At 31.2% G+C, this 19,138-nt stretch overlaps 3 protein-coding genes across 3 annotated transcripts; all 3 read right to left on the bottom strand.

The window, feature by feature from the left end:
* Window positions 1–416: 416 nt before the first annotated feature.
* Window positions 417–4,452, bottom strand: LOC124913876 (potassium transporter 8-like). The gene is made up of 7 exons (XM_047454311.1): window positions 4,149–4,452; window positions 3,570–4,065; window positions 3,430–3,483; window positions 2,887–3,147; window positions 2,755–2,807; window positions 2,553–2,676; window positions 417–2,478 (listed from the first exon to the last, which is right to left on the bottom strand). The coding sequence occupies exons 1-7, from the start codon at window positions 4,188–4,190 to the stop codon at window positions 1,190–1,192; spliced, it is 2,319 nt and encodes a 772-aa protein (XP_047310267.1). The 5' UTR covers window positions 4,191–4,452; the 3' UTR covers window positions 417–1,189.
* A 4,211-nt stretch (window positions 4,453–8,663) lies between these two features.
* On the bottom strand, window positions 8,664–12,929 carry LOC124914388. Its single transcript, XM_047454927.1, has 6 exons — window positions 12,776–12,929; window positions 10,522–10,902; window positions 10,303–10,409; window positions 10,089–10,221; window positions 9,792–9,986; window positions 8,664–9,319 (listed from the first exon to the last, which is right to left on the bottom strand). Exons 1-6 carry the CDS (start codon window positions 12,815–12,817, stop codon window positions 9,035–9,037), a joined length of 1,143 nt encoding a protein of 380 aa, XP_047310883.1. The 5' UTR covers window positions 12,818–12,929; the 3' UTR covers window positions 8,664–9,034.
* Window positions 12,930–16,642: 3,713 nt separating this feature from the next.
* LOC124914439 (serine/threonine-protein kinase STY13-like) lies at window positions 16,643–19,101 on the bottom strand. The gene is made up of 6 exons (XM_047454988.1): window positions 18,774–19,101; window positions 17,948–18,069; window positions 17,670–17,866; window positions 17,392–17,566; window positions 17,057–17,191; window positions 16,643–16,992 (listed from the first exon to the last, which is right to left on the bottom strand). The coding sequence occupies exons 1-6, from the start codon at window positions 19,027–19,029 to the stop codon at window positions 16,786–16,788; spliced, it is 1,092 nt and encodes a 363-aa protein (XP_047310944.1). The 5' UTR covers window positions 19,030–19,101; the 3' UTR covers window positions 16,643–16,785.
* Window positions 19,102–19,138: the final 37 nt, after the last annotated feature.

Below are 19,138 nucleotides of genomic sequence, written 5' to 3'. Positions count from 1 at the left end.
CAAAGAAAGATATATGTAATTGAAGTAGAAAATTCAAATAAATCCTTAGATTTGAATATAAATACAATTAAGTCTGAATCCATGAAAGTAGTAGCAGTCAATCCTTTGACTTAATTAAGGAGTTGGTAGTTATTACTAATTCAATTTTTTTGACCCATCTATAAGTCCTACTTGGAACATATATAATTAATTATAATAGGCATGTCTTTTTCGTTGTCTTTTAAATTTTCATTTTCATATATCTTATATATTGTATTAATGTAACAAATTAGTTCTTCAATAAAATAAAAAAATTCTTAATTATGTTTTTTTTTTCTCCTAATTCGATATGCATGCTTTTGTTTTAAAAACATTTAGAATCGTCACATGGGTTAATATTATATTATAATTGTATTTTAGTAAACAAAATGAGAGAGGGAGACTAATTAATTTATAATATTATTTAAAAATGATTCAACGACTTGGACCAAATAATAATAAAATCAAAAATTGTTGGCTCGGCCCCCACCTTAAGCCCTTTACCTAGTTTCTTCCTTATCAATTTGAACAAGTCTCATTTGTTATTATTTTCTATCTTCCCTTCCCCTATAAAAACTAGATGAATCAAATCAAACCAAACCAAAATACAATACAATATTCTTCTCCTTCTCTCTAAAAGGAAAATGGGAAAGCAACACTTGTTTATTATTTTGTTGTGTTTGATCATGTTCTTAACCTCAACCCAAGGTCGAAGAATTCATGGTCATCATCAACAGATTCACCACCACAAGCAGCAAGAACATCACCAGCACCACCGGTTGCAGCATCGGTCTGAAGATGTGCGAGCTCCCCCAACTCAGTTTGATCAACTTATAGCCTTGTTCGGCATCAAGAGTTCTGGACCGAGTCCAGGACAGGGACATACATCTACCAATAGCGCAAAAGGACATTAATTAGCTAGCCTTAATATTTATAAACAAACACATTATTTATTATACATTTCATTTGTTCCTTGTTCATTCATTTTAATTAGTAGTGCCAACACAAGTATCACCTATTGTCAATGAAATACAAAAAGTGTTCCATTTTGATGGTGTAATAAAACCCTTGATCATTTCATTTACAGATAACTTCTAGTTCATATTATAAGACCATACATTATTATTTATTATTATTATTACTTACTTGCTATATATATGTACCACATATATTAAACATGGTAAACCATGCCCACTTCCAAAGTGGAAGCATTTTGAATGTTCCAATAAGCATAATTGGGAGATCTAGAATTCCTTCTTAAGAATTCATACCCATAATTGATTGTTATTCTCTTTATAAATCCCGACCCTCCCTTTGCCTTCACGTAGCAATTTCCCATTATAAACGCCATCCCAGCCTCTCGAGCTTCCATCAACTCCTTCATCTCCGCCAATGTAGATGGGCTCCTACTCCTCTCATTCTCCTCCTCCAACGCTTCCACTCCGGCGAACCTCACCCTCCTCTTCTTCCTCCTATCCCCCTCTTCTTCGCTTCCTATGTAAGTCGACGGGGTCCCTATCACCGCCATCCTCCTCCCACCACCTCCATCTTCCTCCTCCTCCATCGCCGCCACTTCTTCTTCAGAAGGTGACACCTTCTCCGATCGAATAAACTCCACTATACTACTAACCAAGTCTTTTTCAAACTCTACATCGTCCTTATGAACATCCCTGTACCCATATCTCGCTATCACCCGGTAAAGCCTATACTCCTTCGGCCCAATTCTACCAACTAAAAAGCGCTCATCAGCCTTCACACGGGGTACAGGCACCGATTTCACGCAGAAGAACACCATAATCTGGTGGAAAGCGGGTAGGTTCGTCACAAAGTGGGAGAAAATGGCTGGAATCCCCGAAACAAGCTCCGTGTGCACTAGCCCAATTCCCTTTACCCTCACAATTCCCAAATTCGGTCCCAAACCGAGCAGCCAGTTAACAGGAACCTTGTTCTCTACATCAAACTCGTATTTCTTTGCAGTTCCGTAATGCCAGACGTACATTATTATTAGGAATACGAACGATAAGGCGACAGGGACCCATGCCCCGTCCAAGAACTTGATAAGAGAAGCAGAGAAAAACAGGGCTTCGATCGAACCGAAGAAGAAAATGAAGCAAAGGGCTAAAACAACGTTCTTGTGCCAGCAGAGCACGATGACCAACGACATCAGGCAAGTCGTCACGAGCATCACGGTTATGACAGCCAAACCGGACGCATTGCTTATGTGCTTGGTGTTTCTGAAACCGACAGTAACTGCCAGACATAACAACATTAAAGTCCAGTTGATTTCTGGAATATAAATCTGCCCATGGAATTTGGACGACGTGTGGATAATCTTGACCTTTGGAAAACATTCCAGAGCCGAGCATTGTTTGATAATCGAGAATGTACCCGTGATCACAGCTTGACTCCCGACAACAGCAGCCAGAATTGCTATGCCCATGACAGGCCATCTTATTTTCTCTGCAGATTTTATCAATATCAATAATCATATTCACATTATTGAAGGAAGAAAAACCTCCTCAACACTCGCTTACCAGGAACCGAGACGTAGAACCCAATCCTGTACTCGCTTTCAATAAAGTGATGCTTCGAAAGGTAAGCCGCTTGGCCCATGTAAGCAAGTATCAAAGAAGGGTACACCACAGATGTGAAAGCAATCTGAAATACAATTCAACATATAATCACAATCCATTATCTAAAACCGCGATCAAGTCGAGTATATATATATATATATACCTGGATAGATAACTGCGAGAAATGTCCAAGATCAGCAAACATTGCTTCCGAGCCTAATTATAACATTATATAGTTAACAACACACACAAAAAAAACAAGGGTAAAATGAAGAAAAACCGATTTGTTAAGTACCTGTTATACATAAAAGAATCCCTCCAAGTGACATCCATCCACCAGTTTGTGTCTTTTTGAGAAACTTATACATGTAATAAGGAGATAGTGCTTGGTAAACATGAGGGTTCCAATGGATGATGTTGTACAACCCAATTCCACTTATACATAGCAACCATAACACAACTATGGGCGCGAACAAGAACCCCAACCGATGAGTCCCATAATGTTGGATCGAAAACAGGAATATCAGTATAATACAAGCAACCGGGACTATTACATCTGCACAAATTTAGTAAATTTTCAGGTTTACATGAATTCCAATATCATAAAGATTGATGAATTAGACTTGTTTGATACATTTTATTTGGAAAAAATAAAGTGAAATCAAACCAGCTCTTAACATTACTATATTATGAGGTAGCTAGAACTATGACTATAAAAGCAAGAAACTTTGTCTTGATCATATAAATACGATTAGGACCCACAAAATTTATTAGGTCAGTAATAATTCCTTGAAGCATGAATCATCATGATTCATTAGGAAACAATCGAGATTCTTACATTGATGCTGTTCTTTGGACATGGAGAGTTCAAGCCCAGAAACTGCAGAAAATACTGGAAAATTAAGAAGAACAAAAACCTAGAAATTAGATCAACAACCAATTAATAACCCAAAAATGGTGTGGATTGAAGATTCGAACCAGAAATTGCAGGTGTGAGCACTCCATCTCCAATAACCATACATGCCCCAATCAAAGCTAAGATAAGCAACACCCTTTGCAAGAACTTGTTTTTCTCCAATGTCGTTCGGATTCGGTCAGAACCACGGCGACCCTTCATCGTCTCGACGCCGCCGTCGTCATTTTTGTACTCCGACAGCTCCTCGTCGGCAACCTGGCAATTGGGCAAGGTGCTGACGCGGGCATGACGACATAGCAAGGAGTACAAAGCGAACGTCCCTCCTTCTCCATTGTCGTCTGCTCTTAGGACTATAAAGACGTATTTCAAAAGAGGAATCAATGTTAGAGTCCAGAATACAAAGGATAGAACCCCGTAAATCTCATCGTTTGATTCAGAATGTTGAATGTCTTCTGCAAATGTGCTTTTATAAACATATAAAGGGGAAGTACTTAAATCCCCATAAACAACTCCCAAACTCTGGTAGGCTAAAGTCAGAACCGTCTTCCATGATTCTCTCTGCAAATCAGTCGGATTAGAGAAACAAGTTAGGATTAGAAATTAATGAAGATTATACTCACATATGATTACACAGTACTCACCTTGATTGGATTTTTACCATAATTCCTTGCTTCAAGATCCATTACAACTAGAAGAAGATGCTCATCTCTTTTAGAATCAAATGAGGAGAACCCACCCAGATAAAAGAAAGGCAAAAGAGGGTTTGTTAGAATTTGAAACTACTTCCCCAGTAGTTTAATTAGAATAATGGTGGAGGGTTGGAAGCTTTTGGTTCTCTCTGAAACTCCAACAACTTGTATGATTCATCTCATCATCATCATCATCATCATCATTCTATCTCTATAGGGTTCATGAAGAGAAGTGGGTATGTGTGTGTGCAGAGCACTAACTGATCTTTTTCAAGTATAATAAAACAGAATGGTGGCCAGTGAAAGAAACGTGTCATGGGAGAAAGGTAACTGCTGAGTCATACCCAACTCGATTGGGTTAACTCAGCCATGTCCCAATAAGGAAGAATGGTTCCAAATCTCACAAAGGTGGTCCTTTTTGTTGCCGAAAGCAAGAATTCAAGAAACAACCTTCCAAACATATATAACATATTATATTTAATAAAAAAAACAAGCTTGGACTAAAGTACTTCATTTTATATTCATAAAGTTAAATCTCATGTTAAAAAATACTTTCTTTTTTTTGTTTGTCATGACCTCTCTAAATCAGAAAATTAAATATTTTTATTATTTATAAGAAAAAACTATTTATTTATATATCAGAGAAGGCCTTGGAAAGTATGAAGAAAATTAGGGTAAAAGAGGATGTTAAGTAGGTGACCTAATTATTAAAATATGAATTATTACAAAATGATTGAAATGGGCCAATGAAGTTTCTATAAATAATATTCTTTAGGATATACAAAATAATATTAGATCAGGATATGTACTTATAATTAAAACACTTTTTTTTGAAAAAGTTATTTCCCTCTTTTTTTTTATTGAGTGATCAATTGTTTCAACTATCATCCACTCAATTCAACATCATAAATTAATAAAGCATATTTTTTTTTTTTTTTTTTTTTTTTTGAGAAAAGTCTTGGCATTCTCATGTTGATCTCTTCCTCTCTAAAAGCAAGAAACACCCATGGCCACTTACTAGCTTTTCATCTAAAATGAATGAGTGGTGGTTAGTTACAAATTAAAGAGAGTATATTAATCCCATACGAAAAGAAATAAAAGCATTAAGGATAGAATTCATTAATTAATTGATTGATTAATTGATGGACAAATTCAATTTGTCTTTAATAATCATTCTTTTTAATTTAAGACATTAGAAAGATTAAGATTTAAGGGCAGATTGCTATATTAGAATCATTATCAAACATTAGACATATATGTGTTTTGTGGTCCATTACAATAATTAATTAAGTTCCAAGTTCCCTTTAAAGTGTTGAAATTTTAAAATGGGGATCAGGAACAAGTTGTCACAAATGGTAGGAGAATTAATATATCTATATATATGACTAGCAGTCTAGCACCAACCAACATTTAATTCTTACAATATATAAATTGACCAATGTCAGTAGATTAAATCTTCATATGCCCTCAAGGGGCAAGTATACTTTAGTACTAAAGTTGGCATATTCCAAAATAATAATAATAATAAATTAATGTATAAAATTGAGATATCCCTACTTTTCTAAAGAATATTAATTTAATTCTTTTTTTAGTTAAAAAAATTGATACACATACATTAATCCATTTGTTTCATCTATAAAAAAAAATTCCTAATTTTCATATTCTTCGATTGAAATAATTCATCGTTTTTTATCTCCAATAATAACTCTCCGCAATTTACGGTTTAGTCGTCAATTTAATGATCTTTATAATTGATTTTATTCATGTTTGAATTTAGAACATTGAGAATTTATCAAATTAATTTTTTCTTTTAATTTTCTTAAGTATATAAAATCTTTTAAAGTTGATCTAATTGAACATCAACAACATGTGAGGATCATTGAATATCACTTTTCAAGGAAGTCAAACCAAACAAAAATGACAAGAATACTAAATTTCTTAGACAATTGCATAGTGACCATGAAAGAATTGAGATCCCTTCATATCATTCAAATATTCCATCATAGACATTATCCTTGATTTTGTTTATAATCATAGTTTATTTTTTTTAAATACTAACCACCTATTACTTTGAATGCTTGTTCTGAACTCGGATCACCACTCGATGAACTTGGGCCTCGGTTTGAATTAATCAAGTTTAAAAAACATCATTTTTCCACTTTTAATTCTTAATATCACTTAATTCATTAACTAAAATACCATTTATTTTAAATTATTATTTTTTATTTTAAAATTATATATTAATACTCTTTTTATAAAAAAAAAAAATAAAAAAAAAAAATTAATCTTCGTATACTCAAAATCATCACCAACATCAATTATGATTATTCATACTTGGGTGTTAAGGGTCAAATATAATTAAAGGTTATATAAGCACGATCAATTCTCTATTATTATTATTATTATTATTATTATTATTATTATTATTGGTGTTCTTTTTAATAATATAAACCACCAAAGAATATAATAATATTATCTTGGAAGTGGTTGCAGTTAGGCTTGGCAACCAGGTTTTATTCTTGGTAAGTGAGTATTAATTTATTCCTAATATAATTTAATTCATTAGTTAAAATAACCTTTATTTTAAATAATTAATTTTTATTTTAAAATTATATATTAATACTCTTTTTATCAAAAAAAAAAAAAAAAAAAAATCTTCACATACTCAAAATCATCACCAACATCACTTTTGATTCAGTGTCGGACCTGAAATTTCGAGACCTGAGGCGAGCACAAAACTTGGTGCCCTCAAAGCTTAATATTCATACATATATTTTTTATCGATTTAAATATAATAATATTTGTAACATGAATTCTAAAAATAAAATATCATCAAAACAATATGTCATAAGTAAATACTAAAAAAATAAAGAAGATCCAAACAAAATATAAAATTCATGTTCCGAACTAGTACATAGTCACTTGAATATTATTCGTCTCGGATTTTTTGAAGCAAAAGTATTGATCAAGTTTGCATAATCAACTTTCTCAATATTTTTTTCTCTCGATAGATAACATAGCTAACCCATTTAGTCTTTCATGCGACATAGTTGATCGAAGATAAGTTTTAATCAACTTCAATTTGGAAAAACTCCTTTCACCAAACAAGTCCTTAACAGCCAAAAATAATCAAGTAAATTGAACCAAAATCTCACCGAAATCGGAGGAAGAACTCTAGTGGGCAGTGGCGAGAAACAATGCTGGAACGAGCGAAAAAGGCCCAAGAGCTCGGGGAAGGAGACGACCGAGTTTTCTGCTCCAATTCCGGCAAGCTGAAGGATCGACGACGGGATTGGGATTTGGGGGAAGTGTTTTCTTTTCTTTTTTCAGAATGCTTGTTCTTATTTTTTTTTCCTTGATTTTGTTGATAAATGGGAATCGTGCGATTCTTTTCTCCAAGTAAAATAGTGTTTTTTATTTTTATTTTTTTGAATACAAATTAAGTTAGAGCTTATCATTGATATGTTATCAATTATTATTTATGGGCTTTTTAAAAATAAGCCCATGAACATATCATTATAAATTATTTATTTTTGAAAATTTTGGTGCCCAAAAATATTTGGACCTGGCAATTGCCTCACTTGTTACACAGCTGTTTTTGACTATTCATACTTAGATGTTAAGTAGATGTTAAGGGTAAAATATAATTAAAGGTTATATAAGCACGATCAATTCTATGTTATTATTATTGGTGTTCTTGTTAATAATATAAACCACCGAAGAACAAATTAGGCTTGGCAACCAGGTTTTATTCTTGGTAATGTAGCGAGTGTTGTCCCACTATTTATTATTTATTTCATGTCCATTGGAAGTATCTCTAAAATTTCAATATCTATCTCATTTTTTTGGACAGGTCAATATCTAAGCCCCATGGTTGCCTATAGGACATATAAACATGCCACCTATTCCTTTCAATTATTGAAAACAACAACAAAAAGACATTTTCAACTTAATAATATCTTCTTCAAGATTTAGTTATTCAATATAATGTATCAATATTCTTGATCATTGGTCAATTGATAGTTGGAAACTAGGGTTAGTGCCAGAGAAATGACCTATTGTGATTACATCACCAAAGTTCAATAAAGCTTCCACCAAAACATTGATCAATGGAGAGTTAGTGACATAGGGGTTGAAGAAATGACATATTATGACTACTTAGTCCAAATCCAAAGGAACTTCCATCAATTGTCAAACAAGGGTCAACACCAAGGGTTAGAGCTAGAGTATTGAGCTAGCAAATTGGAAGACATCACATTAGCCTCCTTTCAATGTTCAATTAAACTAGAGAGACTAGGCCATTATTAGTCTTTTAGAGAACAAGTGGTTAGTATTGCCTAATGAGTGTCATACTTATTGGATTCATGTTCGGGTTATAATTCTGATCCCAGAATTCGGAATATTTACCTTCATCAACAAATACCCATAGTTTTTTTTTCCCTAAAGAAATGCAATTCAAACAAATTATAGATCAAAGGTTGACACTTAGTCACAATTTGTATTGTAATCCCAAAATGGATATCTTGTACTTGAAAAAAAAAAACATTTAACACAGGAAGAACAAAACATAACAACATTCTTTCTGGGAATTATCAAGAACCTCACTTGAAAAATAATCACTGCCGACTAATAGCAGCAGTGTGTAAAAAAAACTACTAGTATAATGACAACTACTAAAATCCTCACCCAACTTTCCAAACATTTTAAAGCTTTCTTCTGGTATTTACAATTAACATTGAACCAAACAACCAATCAAAAGAAAGGGAGGAAGAAGATTGAGAAGAAAAAAAAAACAAATCGTACTCAATATAATAAAGATGTTATGCATAAAGCATATGCTAGGAACTCACCACGATACCTTCACGTGCAACGTTGGTGACTCTGAGAACTGCCTGTGCATTTAAAGGAGAGAGTTTTGACTGACAGAAGAGCTCCCAAGAACAAATTTCAGGGTTTTCAGATGATTCAGCCACTTGAGGCTGGTAAGATTTCTCGTACGCCAATTGAAGTTCTACCAGAAGAGTTCGAGCAGCCTCCCTCGACTCAGGAAGCTGGTCGCTTAGCTGGGAAGCTGCTATCTGAACCAACTTGTCAATCCCAAAGGTTTTCATGCCTTCCATTCCCTGTGGGTATAATAAACACAACATTTAACAATTGAGAGAATAGACATAAATTACAATTCTTGTCATGTAGATTTCTTGAACGATCCAAAATAGGAAGAAAACAAAGAAATAAGCTAAGAGCAGTTCTTATAACTATAGTTTCAATCAATGTTTTGGGATTTGATCCAGATAAACCACTATATCACATCATTAATCACTTCTACCATCAATTCAAATCAACTAAAATCCTAATACACCCTTACTTTATTTTTTTATAATATTTTCAAATTTTAGATACTAAGGATATTTTTGGTCATTTTATCCAAAATAAACCACTCAAATAAACTCTAAGTGGAGAAATCATTTGTTACTTTTCTATTAGAAACATTAACCGTGATTAATATTTCCAATGATAAAAAACCACTATGGACAATAGGTTCATCAAATTTCAACAACTGTAACATGGAGAAAATGGCAAAAAGTGACTTCTTACAAGTCGTGGGACACTTCGACTAAAGCACGATGAAGCTTTGGCTCGAATTCGAGGATTTTTGTGCTTCAAGTAAGGTTGCATCTTTGGTAACAATAATGATGGGGTAACCCATGTAGTCATTGCTATTAAAGCTCTGACAGCTGCCTCACATACAAATTTCTTGTCTTGTGAAGACTTGAGAAGAAGCTGAACAAGCTACACACAAGACAAGAGTAAATGAGTTTGAATTGTGCACTAAAAGAAGATAGGGATGTTAATAAAGGAAAATGACCTTTATATCACATACTCTTTACTTACCATTGGGTCAAGCTCATCAATCATCTGATCATTATAGACAGTGAATATGTCTGCAGATGTCATTACAGCAGTCTTACAGACTGCACTTCTTGGATTTTTTAAGGATTTTACAATCATAGGAATCACTTCTTGCCTGTGAAGGAATTTAATAGTAAGAGCAAGAGTCATGAAAATAATCCAGTATCAATGTGAACAAACTTAAGAAGCAACTTACAACATGCCAGCGAGTGTCTCCTTATGATATATAGACAACCTACGGACGTCATTAAGAGCTTCACAAACCACAATCCAGTCTTTAGAACCTAGTCCTTCCATAAGTGTCTGCGAGATGAATTAACAAAAGAATCAATTAAATAAATCTGTCAAAAAAGCTGCAGAAGAAAGAAATTTGTGCACAACAGACACGATACATGCTAAACATATATTATTCTACCTTGAGACTCATTTCCAAATTTTCGACATCACTCAAGTTCTCTGATTCAATATAATCAACCTCTGAGTTTCCTGCCTCAACCACAGAATTAACACCTGGATCACCATTCACGAGATTTGCAACAATGGAACCATTCTCTATTTTGTGATTTTCTTCAAGCTTCTTGTGTCCATCAGAGGTTCCTGCCTCAACCACAGAATTAACACCTGGTTCACCATTTACGAGATTTGCAACAATGGAACCATTCTCTATTTTGTGATTTTCTTCAAGCTTCTTGTGTCCATTATGAGTATTAGCAAAGTCCTCGCCATTGGCACTTTCACTTTTGCCAAGAGTATTAGAGTGCCCATTCAGATCTCCAAGAGCTTCCCCAGACATGATCTACAAGAAATAAGAACTTGAGTAGAAGATCGTATCACTGAAGGCGTTTTCCATAGATCAGAAGTATGTCTACATAAAAATAGTACAACTGTTCACACATACAAAGCATAAAACCCCATTGCTCCACATGAATTATAGTAGTGTTGATATGCAGAAAATAAATAAATTATCAAAAATGTATTCAAGTTGGATTTTTCAGTTTCATTTACTTATCAGAACATTTTGAGCTTCCCCAAGTCATGAAGCCTTGGAACTCAACAATACGCATGTAAATCAAATAATGGAAGTTAAAAGACTTTGAAGCCACTATTGTGGTATCTCAGAAACTAGGGTGCCAGAAATACAGGCTTCTGTTTGACAGCTCCAGTGACATTCTCCCAAAAGAAGTTTCAAAGTACTATTGTTGAAAAGGGATATATAAATAAACAAGAAGTTAACATGATATGGGTACAATAATTATTAGTTGTGTTTTTTTGTATCAATAGAGTTAAGATTGTATGCATGCATATAGAGGATTGTCTGTAACACATTTCTCACAATCTCATTGAGGATGATTGCTGGATGTAAGATTAAAGTGCATTACCTAAATACTTAAGACATTCCAGTTCAACATTTTATTATCAAACACAACACAGTAACTAGTGAGAGATAAAAATGAGATACAAAACTATTGTACCCATCTTTAAGGTAGAATATGAAAAGTATTCCAGTGGATCTAGTTATCCAGGAAATCCAGTCCCCTATTCTCTTCTTCTTTTTTATTTATTTAAATTACATGAGGTTTGAAGCTTTGTTTCCTTAACCATGTTCTCTCTTTATTTGGAGAAGTGATTCAGTTATTATATATGATACCACCACTTGAAACTGACCCCGCTTGGGTTAGTTAAAAGGCTCTTACTGGCTTAGGGCTGAGCGTGCATGGTTCAATTGATCGGATCAGATAGCCCTTCGAGAAACCAACCTCGCATACTATGTAATTTCAATCATCAACAAGGGGTGAGATAGGTAACTGGTAACTTACTTCCAAAATGGTTAAATTATTGTTTTTGTTTTTCCAGTGAAATGAAAACAAGATAGATGGAAGAGGCCAACAACCCTCCATAGCTGAGATGAGATGTTAGAGTTGCCTTTCATCTTACAATTTCAACATAATAATCTAATCTAACTATTCTCTACATTGTACACTAACTCTATTTAGCGGACCTTATAGAATATAGCCATTAAATAGCCCATATGCCTTATCTAATACAAATAACTCATGCTAGAAACTCTCCTTACTGTTGTACTACTAAAATATAAAAACAATGTCTTCACTAGAAAGCAATGACTAGATCTAACTTATACATATGGATATTCATGTATAAAACTGCTCTGATTCACATTATAGAATCATAAACAAGATTGTTACAGTATAGGAGAACTTAAGGCTGGCAATAAACAAGATAAGGCATAAACAATAAAGTGCCTCAGCATAAGCATATGAATTTGATCATTCCTTTGAGGAAATATCAGTAACTGTCAAGGTACATCTAAAATGTTTCACGGAACACTTCAACCGTGTAAAGGAACTCAAAAATCAAAGGAAAAAACACATACATATCACATTGAGGTTAAAACCTAGACCACAGGATAGCTCGAACTAGAAATGACAGCAAAACGGAAATGACACACTGTACTACATGTGTATAACAGTATAAGAAAGAAAGAGTTAGTGATTGAACTCTAGTTGTGATCTCGACTTACAAATCATCTACGAATCCAGATCTTCCGAGTCAACTACAGACTTCAATCATAACGCCAGATAGCAAAAATGTTCATCATCTAGACTAGAAATGCAGATAAATATAGATAGAGAAAGAGAAAGAGAAATTACCAGTGATCGGCTGAGCAGAAGTTGTTCTCTCTCTAAGAGCATAGAAAAGATAGTTGAAGAAACATATAGTCACAAATTGTAACCGGCGAAAGGCGCAGTCATACGCGACGACGATTACTCTTACCAGTCTTGGCCCGGCAAGCACGGGTAAAATCCATGTGGACTGGCCACAACATAATAAATTCTCATTGTTTTCTTACGTAATTGCCCCTGCTTTACTAATTAAATACGAAATTATCATTTCAGTTTCCAATTTTTAATATATATAAATAGGTCCCTGAATTTAGAGATCTTTATATTTTTGGTCTTTAAATTTATTTAAATTATAAGTTTTTAATTATTTATAGTATTTATAAATATAATTGAAGTATAAAAAGTTAAAAACAACAAAAAAACAATATTAAAGAAGTCAATTAGATTGACTATACCTTATTAAAAAGAACAAATTGACCATACTTTAAGATAGGGGTAGTAAAAACATGTTCTTGCAAAGTCCAGGGACTATATACCCATTTGGTCAATGAAAAGTTGGGACTTCAAATTTTGATATGACTGTCCAACCCAATCGAAAAGCTAATTTGAATTTCTTTCTTCCAATGATTTTGATGGATGAAATTTATATATATAACAAATTATATTTTTTCATCTAAAACTTTTAAATTTCTTTGATTTATTTTTTATAAAAATTAATGATATTTATTTATAATTTAATGGTCGTGTTTCAGTAATACAAAAATATATATATAAATCAAATGATTCATATTGGACCATTTCTAAAAATAAACAATGTTATTTGTTAGAGCAGTTATGTAAGACATTAATGACATTTGAAGTTTTATTGAAATTTATTATAGAATTTTTGTTGTGATAAAGGCATAAATTTTCTTTGAACGTTTTTAGTGATTTATATATATATATATTTATTATTTGAAAAGAAAGTCAGTTGTATTTTATTTTAACTTAATATTTTGTTCTAGTGAGTTTATTTTTAATATATAACATAGTGACTTTTCAAATATTTTTTTAAAGAATATAACACTGTTATTTCATATAAAATTAATGTGCCCAATAATGCAAATATAAAATATAAATGTATTTAAATAAGTATATTTGAAAATTAGTGGAGGTGATCACGTTATGTTTCTATGAATCGTTTAATCCAAAACAATAGTACTAGTTTAATAAATAATTAAATATGTTTTCCATGTGAAAACATGGCATTTATTGAATGGAGTTTCAAGCTTGTCGGGAAAGGTGAGATATCAAGGAGTGTAAGTTAATAAAAAAAAAATACTTATTATTTATGGAGTTTTAGCTGACTATATTAGTTACACACTTCAAATTTATTTATTCAATTAAAAATCTTATTTTATTTATTTATGTCACATTTATTTATTATAAAATTTTATTTTAAATAAACTATTAGTTCTAGATTTTATTTAGATATTTTTATTTTTATATTTGTTTATTTAGTAATTTTAAAGTTAATTTATAATAATATCAAATGTGAATTAATATTTGATATTATCTAATCCACCAAATAAAGAGTCTTACAAATGTAATAAGATTGAATTTGTTTTAAATCACTCAGTCACCTCCTCCAATATCTTATAGAAGGCCAGACATGGGTCATACTAATGTAATAAAGTTGAATTTAAATTTTCTAAAAAAATATCACCTTAGAGAAATTAATCACGGACACAACAAAAAATCAAAACAAATATATGAGACATTTTTCTTATTTGAGAAAATATATTTTATATTAAAAAGAGCAAAACATAAAATGAATTATAAAACATAAAAATGTAAATTTAATGTGATATATCCAATTGATGATTAAGGTTAAAATAATTGAATTATCTCAATCTCCAATCTTAATGTTGGGTCGGTTTTGAGTTATTCAAATAACTCAAAAAATTAAACATCGCCTTATTGTCTTTCTTATCTATCAAATTAATTTATTAATTAATAATTTTTATTTTATATATATTAATATTATTTAAGTGTTTTTATATATAAAAAAAATTATCAACTCCTCAAAATCATGACAATAATCATTATTTTATTTATCAAAGTCTTTAAAATAATTGAAAAAGACATGCCATTTGAAATTCATAATATTCATAAAAATACCTTTTCAAAAAAAAATATTAATTACAAATGAACCAACCAGTGAAGATATGACAATTAGCAAAATCATAATCCAAATAGATAACCTTACTATCATTATCATATCTTGTAAGTTGTAACCAACATTAATAAATTTGTTTTTATCTTTAGATGAAAATTGCCTCAATTCTTTTTAATATGGCCCACACTACATAACAGAAACATGTGCATGCCAGTGTTTGGACTGTGCTGAATATATTTACTCTTTCCATAGTTTATGCAATATGAGTTAGAAAAAAAAAAGTGAAAGAAAGATATTAGTTTGCTTCAAAATCTATTTTGACAAAGGCTAATACATAAATCATTTCAAATATTTAAGGCATTTTGAAATAAATTATGAAATTAATACCATCTTAACTATTTTAAAAGTTAATTTTATTTTTTTAATGATATATTATAACTGGATTCAATTTTTCTAAACTGATGTTTTTTAATTCAACTTCTTAAATTAACATATTCATTCTTTTTCAAATTAATATAATTTATTGTTCAAGCTTATTTATTCATTATTTTTATTTTTTTAACTTTGTATTTAATATTATGACTTATTATTAAATATATTTCAAAATTTAATCATCTAATTATTTATATGTATATTATACAACAATTGAATGGAGGATTTTTCAAACAATTCTTCATTCATAATAGATGTACTCATTTTTACTTTAATAGAATTGGATAATCAATTTTATCAAGTTTTAAATTATTATTTGTATATAAATATGATATAACTTTATATATTTATTTTATTTTTATATTTTTATTTAATTTTTAAAATATTTGTGAAATTTTAAATATACAATTTTAAATATATATATATATATATATATTATATAAAGTTATATAAATATTATAAAATTAATATTTTATTTTTTCCATTATCAAATTCCTATATTTAATAAATAAATAAAAGTTACATTCTTTTATATTAATAATTTTTTATCATATCAAATTTACTCTAAATAAATAGTAATATTGCAAAAAAACCTTATATCTTGTTTTTAATATAACATTTAAACTTTCATTAAATATTAAAAAAATTATAAATATTAAATAATTAAAGTTACAAAATTAAATATAATTATAGTTATGATAATAATTATATTATATAATATAATAATTTAAATATATATAATTATAAATAATTAAATTAGTTTGAAAAAAAAATATTTACAAAATTTAAATTTTGGTTAAGGTAGTTTATATAAAGAAAAATAAAATAAATAATATATATATATATATATATATATATATATATATATATATATAAAGTCAAAAAGGTAATGAAATGTCATTACAAAAATAAACTGAATTATTTTTAACTTTCACAATGATAAATTTTAAAATAGCAAATATTTAAAGGATTATTTAAAACATATCATATTTTAAAGATTTATTTCAAAATCCAATTCATATTTTAAGAGTTTATTTATGTATTAATACTTTTACAATTATATTTTAGTCTATCCATGGATTATGTACCCTAAATAAATAAATAAAAGAATCTGAAAAAAAAAACATAAGAAAGATAATACTAAGTAGAGTTTGAGTGAGATTAAAAATATTTGATAATTAAATTCTTTTTACTTTTGTGACTTGAAATATTTTACAACAAAATAGTAAAAAAGGTTGTTTAAATAAAAGGATGAGTATATATAATGTAACTATATAAGAATAAAAAGAAAAGAGAAAGATGCATGATGATAAGGGTGAGATAACAGTTATTATTGATTATAATAAAAACCTCCTCTAATACTTCATAACCTTAAAGGTAACAAAGCTTGGTCCAGTTCATAATTTAGGTAGGAGGATTTGAGTTCAAACAAAGATATTCAAAAAGTTTAAGGTCCTCTTTTTTTGCGGAAGCAAAAACAACCTTGAGACTGACCGGGAGGAATCATACCTCCACCCTTGGATGTGTCTATGGCCTCCAACATTGTAACCGCCTCCTCCATCTCTGGCCGCTTATCCGGGTTAGCATCCCAACATCGTCTCATCACATTCGCAAGACCACTTGGACAGCATCGAGGTATCTCTGGTCTCAGATTCTGCAAAATCAACGGTTTGTTTTAAAATATCTTCCAAAACAAATAAATTTTTATTTTTTTTTACCTGTCGGACTACAGCAGCGGTTACTTCAGAGAAGCTCAGATCGGGATATGGCATGTCACAACAATATATCTCCCACAGACAAATTCCAAAACTATACACATCACATTTCCTGTTATAAGGGTTGCCATTGAGAACCTGTCACATGTATTGGAATTTTAGTACTTTTCAGAAACAAAATATTGAACTTTTATCTATGGTTTAGTATTTGTTAGAATAAAGAGAGAAATTGTATTAGAATGTTATAATTCAGTTACATAGAGTATGTCTATTAATATTATGATAATATCTTACATATATATTATCTTATATTATAAGAGTATTAATAATTAATATACCTCAGGTGCCATATAGCCAAGGGTTCCGGTTTCACCAGTCATGTCATTCGGATTTGAAGCCTCCACACGAGCAACTCCAAAGTCAGCTATTTTTAACACACGAGTCTTGTCTAGAAGCATATTCTCAGTCTTCACATCCCTATGGACAATTTTCTCAGAGTGAAGATAGCTCAGCCTGAAAAACGAAAATAATTTGACAAATGAGTTAAGAATCACCAGAGTCTACAATTGAAATATGAAAAGAGAAATCAAATGAGTTGCAAGTTTAAGGGTTTTACCCTTTTGCAAGATCGAGTGCAAGTTGAATGACAACTTTGAAAGGTAGCTTCTTCCTTCGGTTTTTAATGAGGAAATTCTTCAGTGCTCCTCCAGGAAGATATTCAACAATCACACAGCAAATATTCCTAGGCATGTCAATTTGTCCACTTTCTGTCTGAATGTTAATATCAGTTGCACCCATTATAGCCCCTACAAACTGCAAAGAAGAAGGTGTTACACAACATTTTTAGATAAAATAAAAAATAAAAAAAATGAAATAAAGATGAATAACAAATACCTTAGTTACATTAGGATGGTCAAGCTTATGCCAAACAGCAACTTCTTGTGTAAAAGAAGCTCTAAGTGATGATATTTCTGTGTCTGATCTATGCCCCTCCTCTCCCCAGTCAAGAAGTTTAACTGACCATAATTATAAGATAAAAATAAATAAAATTTGAGACATCAGGACTCTACATCTGCATGCAATGATACCAGTCACTTTTAGTTATATACACAATTGTAAACTCAGATCTGTCCCATGATTCTAGTAAGTGTGATCGAACTATCCACAATGATCAACTAATGGATTATTCGAAATTTGGGCAATTAGTAAATATTTAAGAAAAAACAAATCTTTTGTTAGATCTGAATCTTGACATATTAAAGGGGGGACTTATTTGATCTGGTATAGCCTATTTGAATTCAGTCCAAATAAACCAATATTCCATTTCCTGAAAGGGCAATACATCTATAGCCCAATTTAGCAATGCATGCAGCCCACTTGAAGCCTTATTTAAGCTTATCTAAAACTAAACAAACATACTACAGTTTCATGTAGTTTACTAATCCAAATAAACCAGTATCCCATTTCCAAAAAAAACTATTAATAAATCATATATGATTTGTTTATAAAAAACAGTAATTTGGTCAATCATGGCTAAGTATTAAAATAATCTTGAATTGCAGAGCATATCTGTGAAGTAGTAAAAAATCATTTAAAAGGGTGTTGATGTAACACATTATAACATAAGAATTCTGATACCAAGTAAAAAACACATAAGAACTTCTTTGCAGATACGGTGTTCGACGAATTGACATAAAGAAAAAATGAAATGTAGTAAAACCTGCAACGTCAAGGCCATCGTAGACACCGCGATGAACGGTACCGAATGAGCCACGAGCGATAACACTCTTGATAGTGAGGTTGGATGGATCTATCTCCCATTCCTCCTGGATTCTCCCGACCGATTGCTCTTGCTTCTTCTTATTCTCGATCGTCCATACCCTACTCAGATGCCTCTGAAGCTGTTCATCCAAGCTCTTGAGATCGATTTGATCGGCCCTGACAAACCCATCGCCGTTTCCGCCGCCGCTGTCCATCCTTCAATGGGTCTTCGTGAATTGCGAGGGGTGATAACATAACAGTGAGTAGTAATTTATAGTTGGGAAAATGTAAAATTAAATTAGGGGTTGAGACGAGTGTTAGATT

Source organism: Impatiens glandulifera, chromosome 9, assembly GCF_907164915.1.
Source record: "Impatiens glandulifera chromosome 9, dImpGla2.1, whole genome shotgun sequence".
NCBI lineage: Eukaryota > Viridiplantae > Streptophyta > Magnoliopsida > Ericales > Balsaminaceae > Impatiens > Impatiens glandulifera.
The sequence above is the reverse complement of the archived record's forward strand: the minus strand, read 5'-3'. Positions and strand labels throughout refer to the sequence as shown.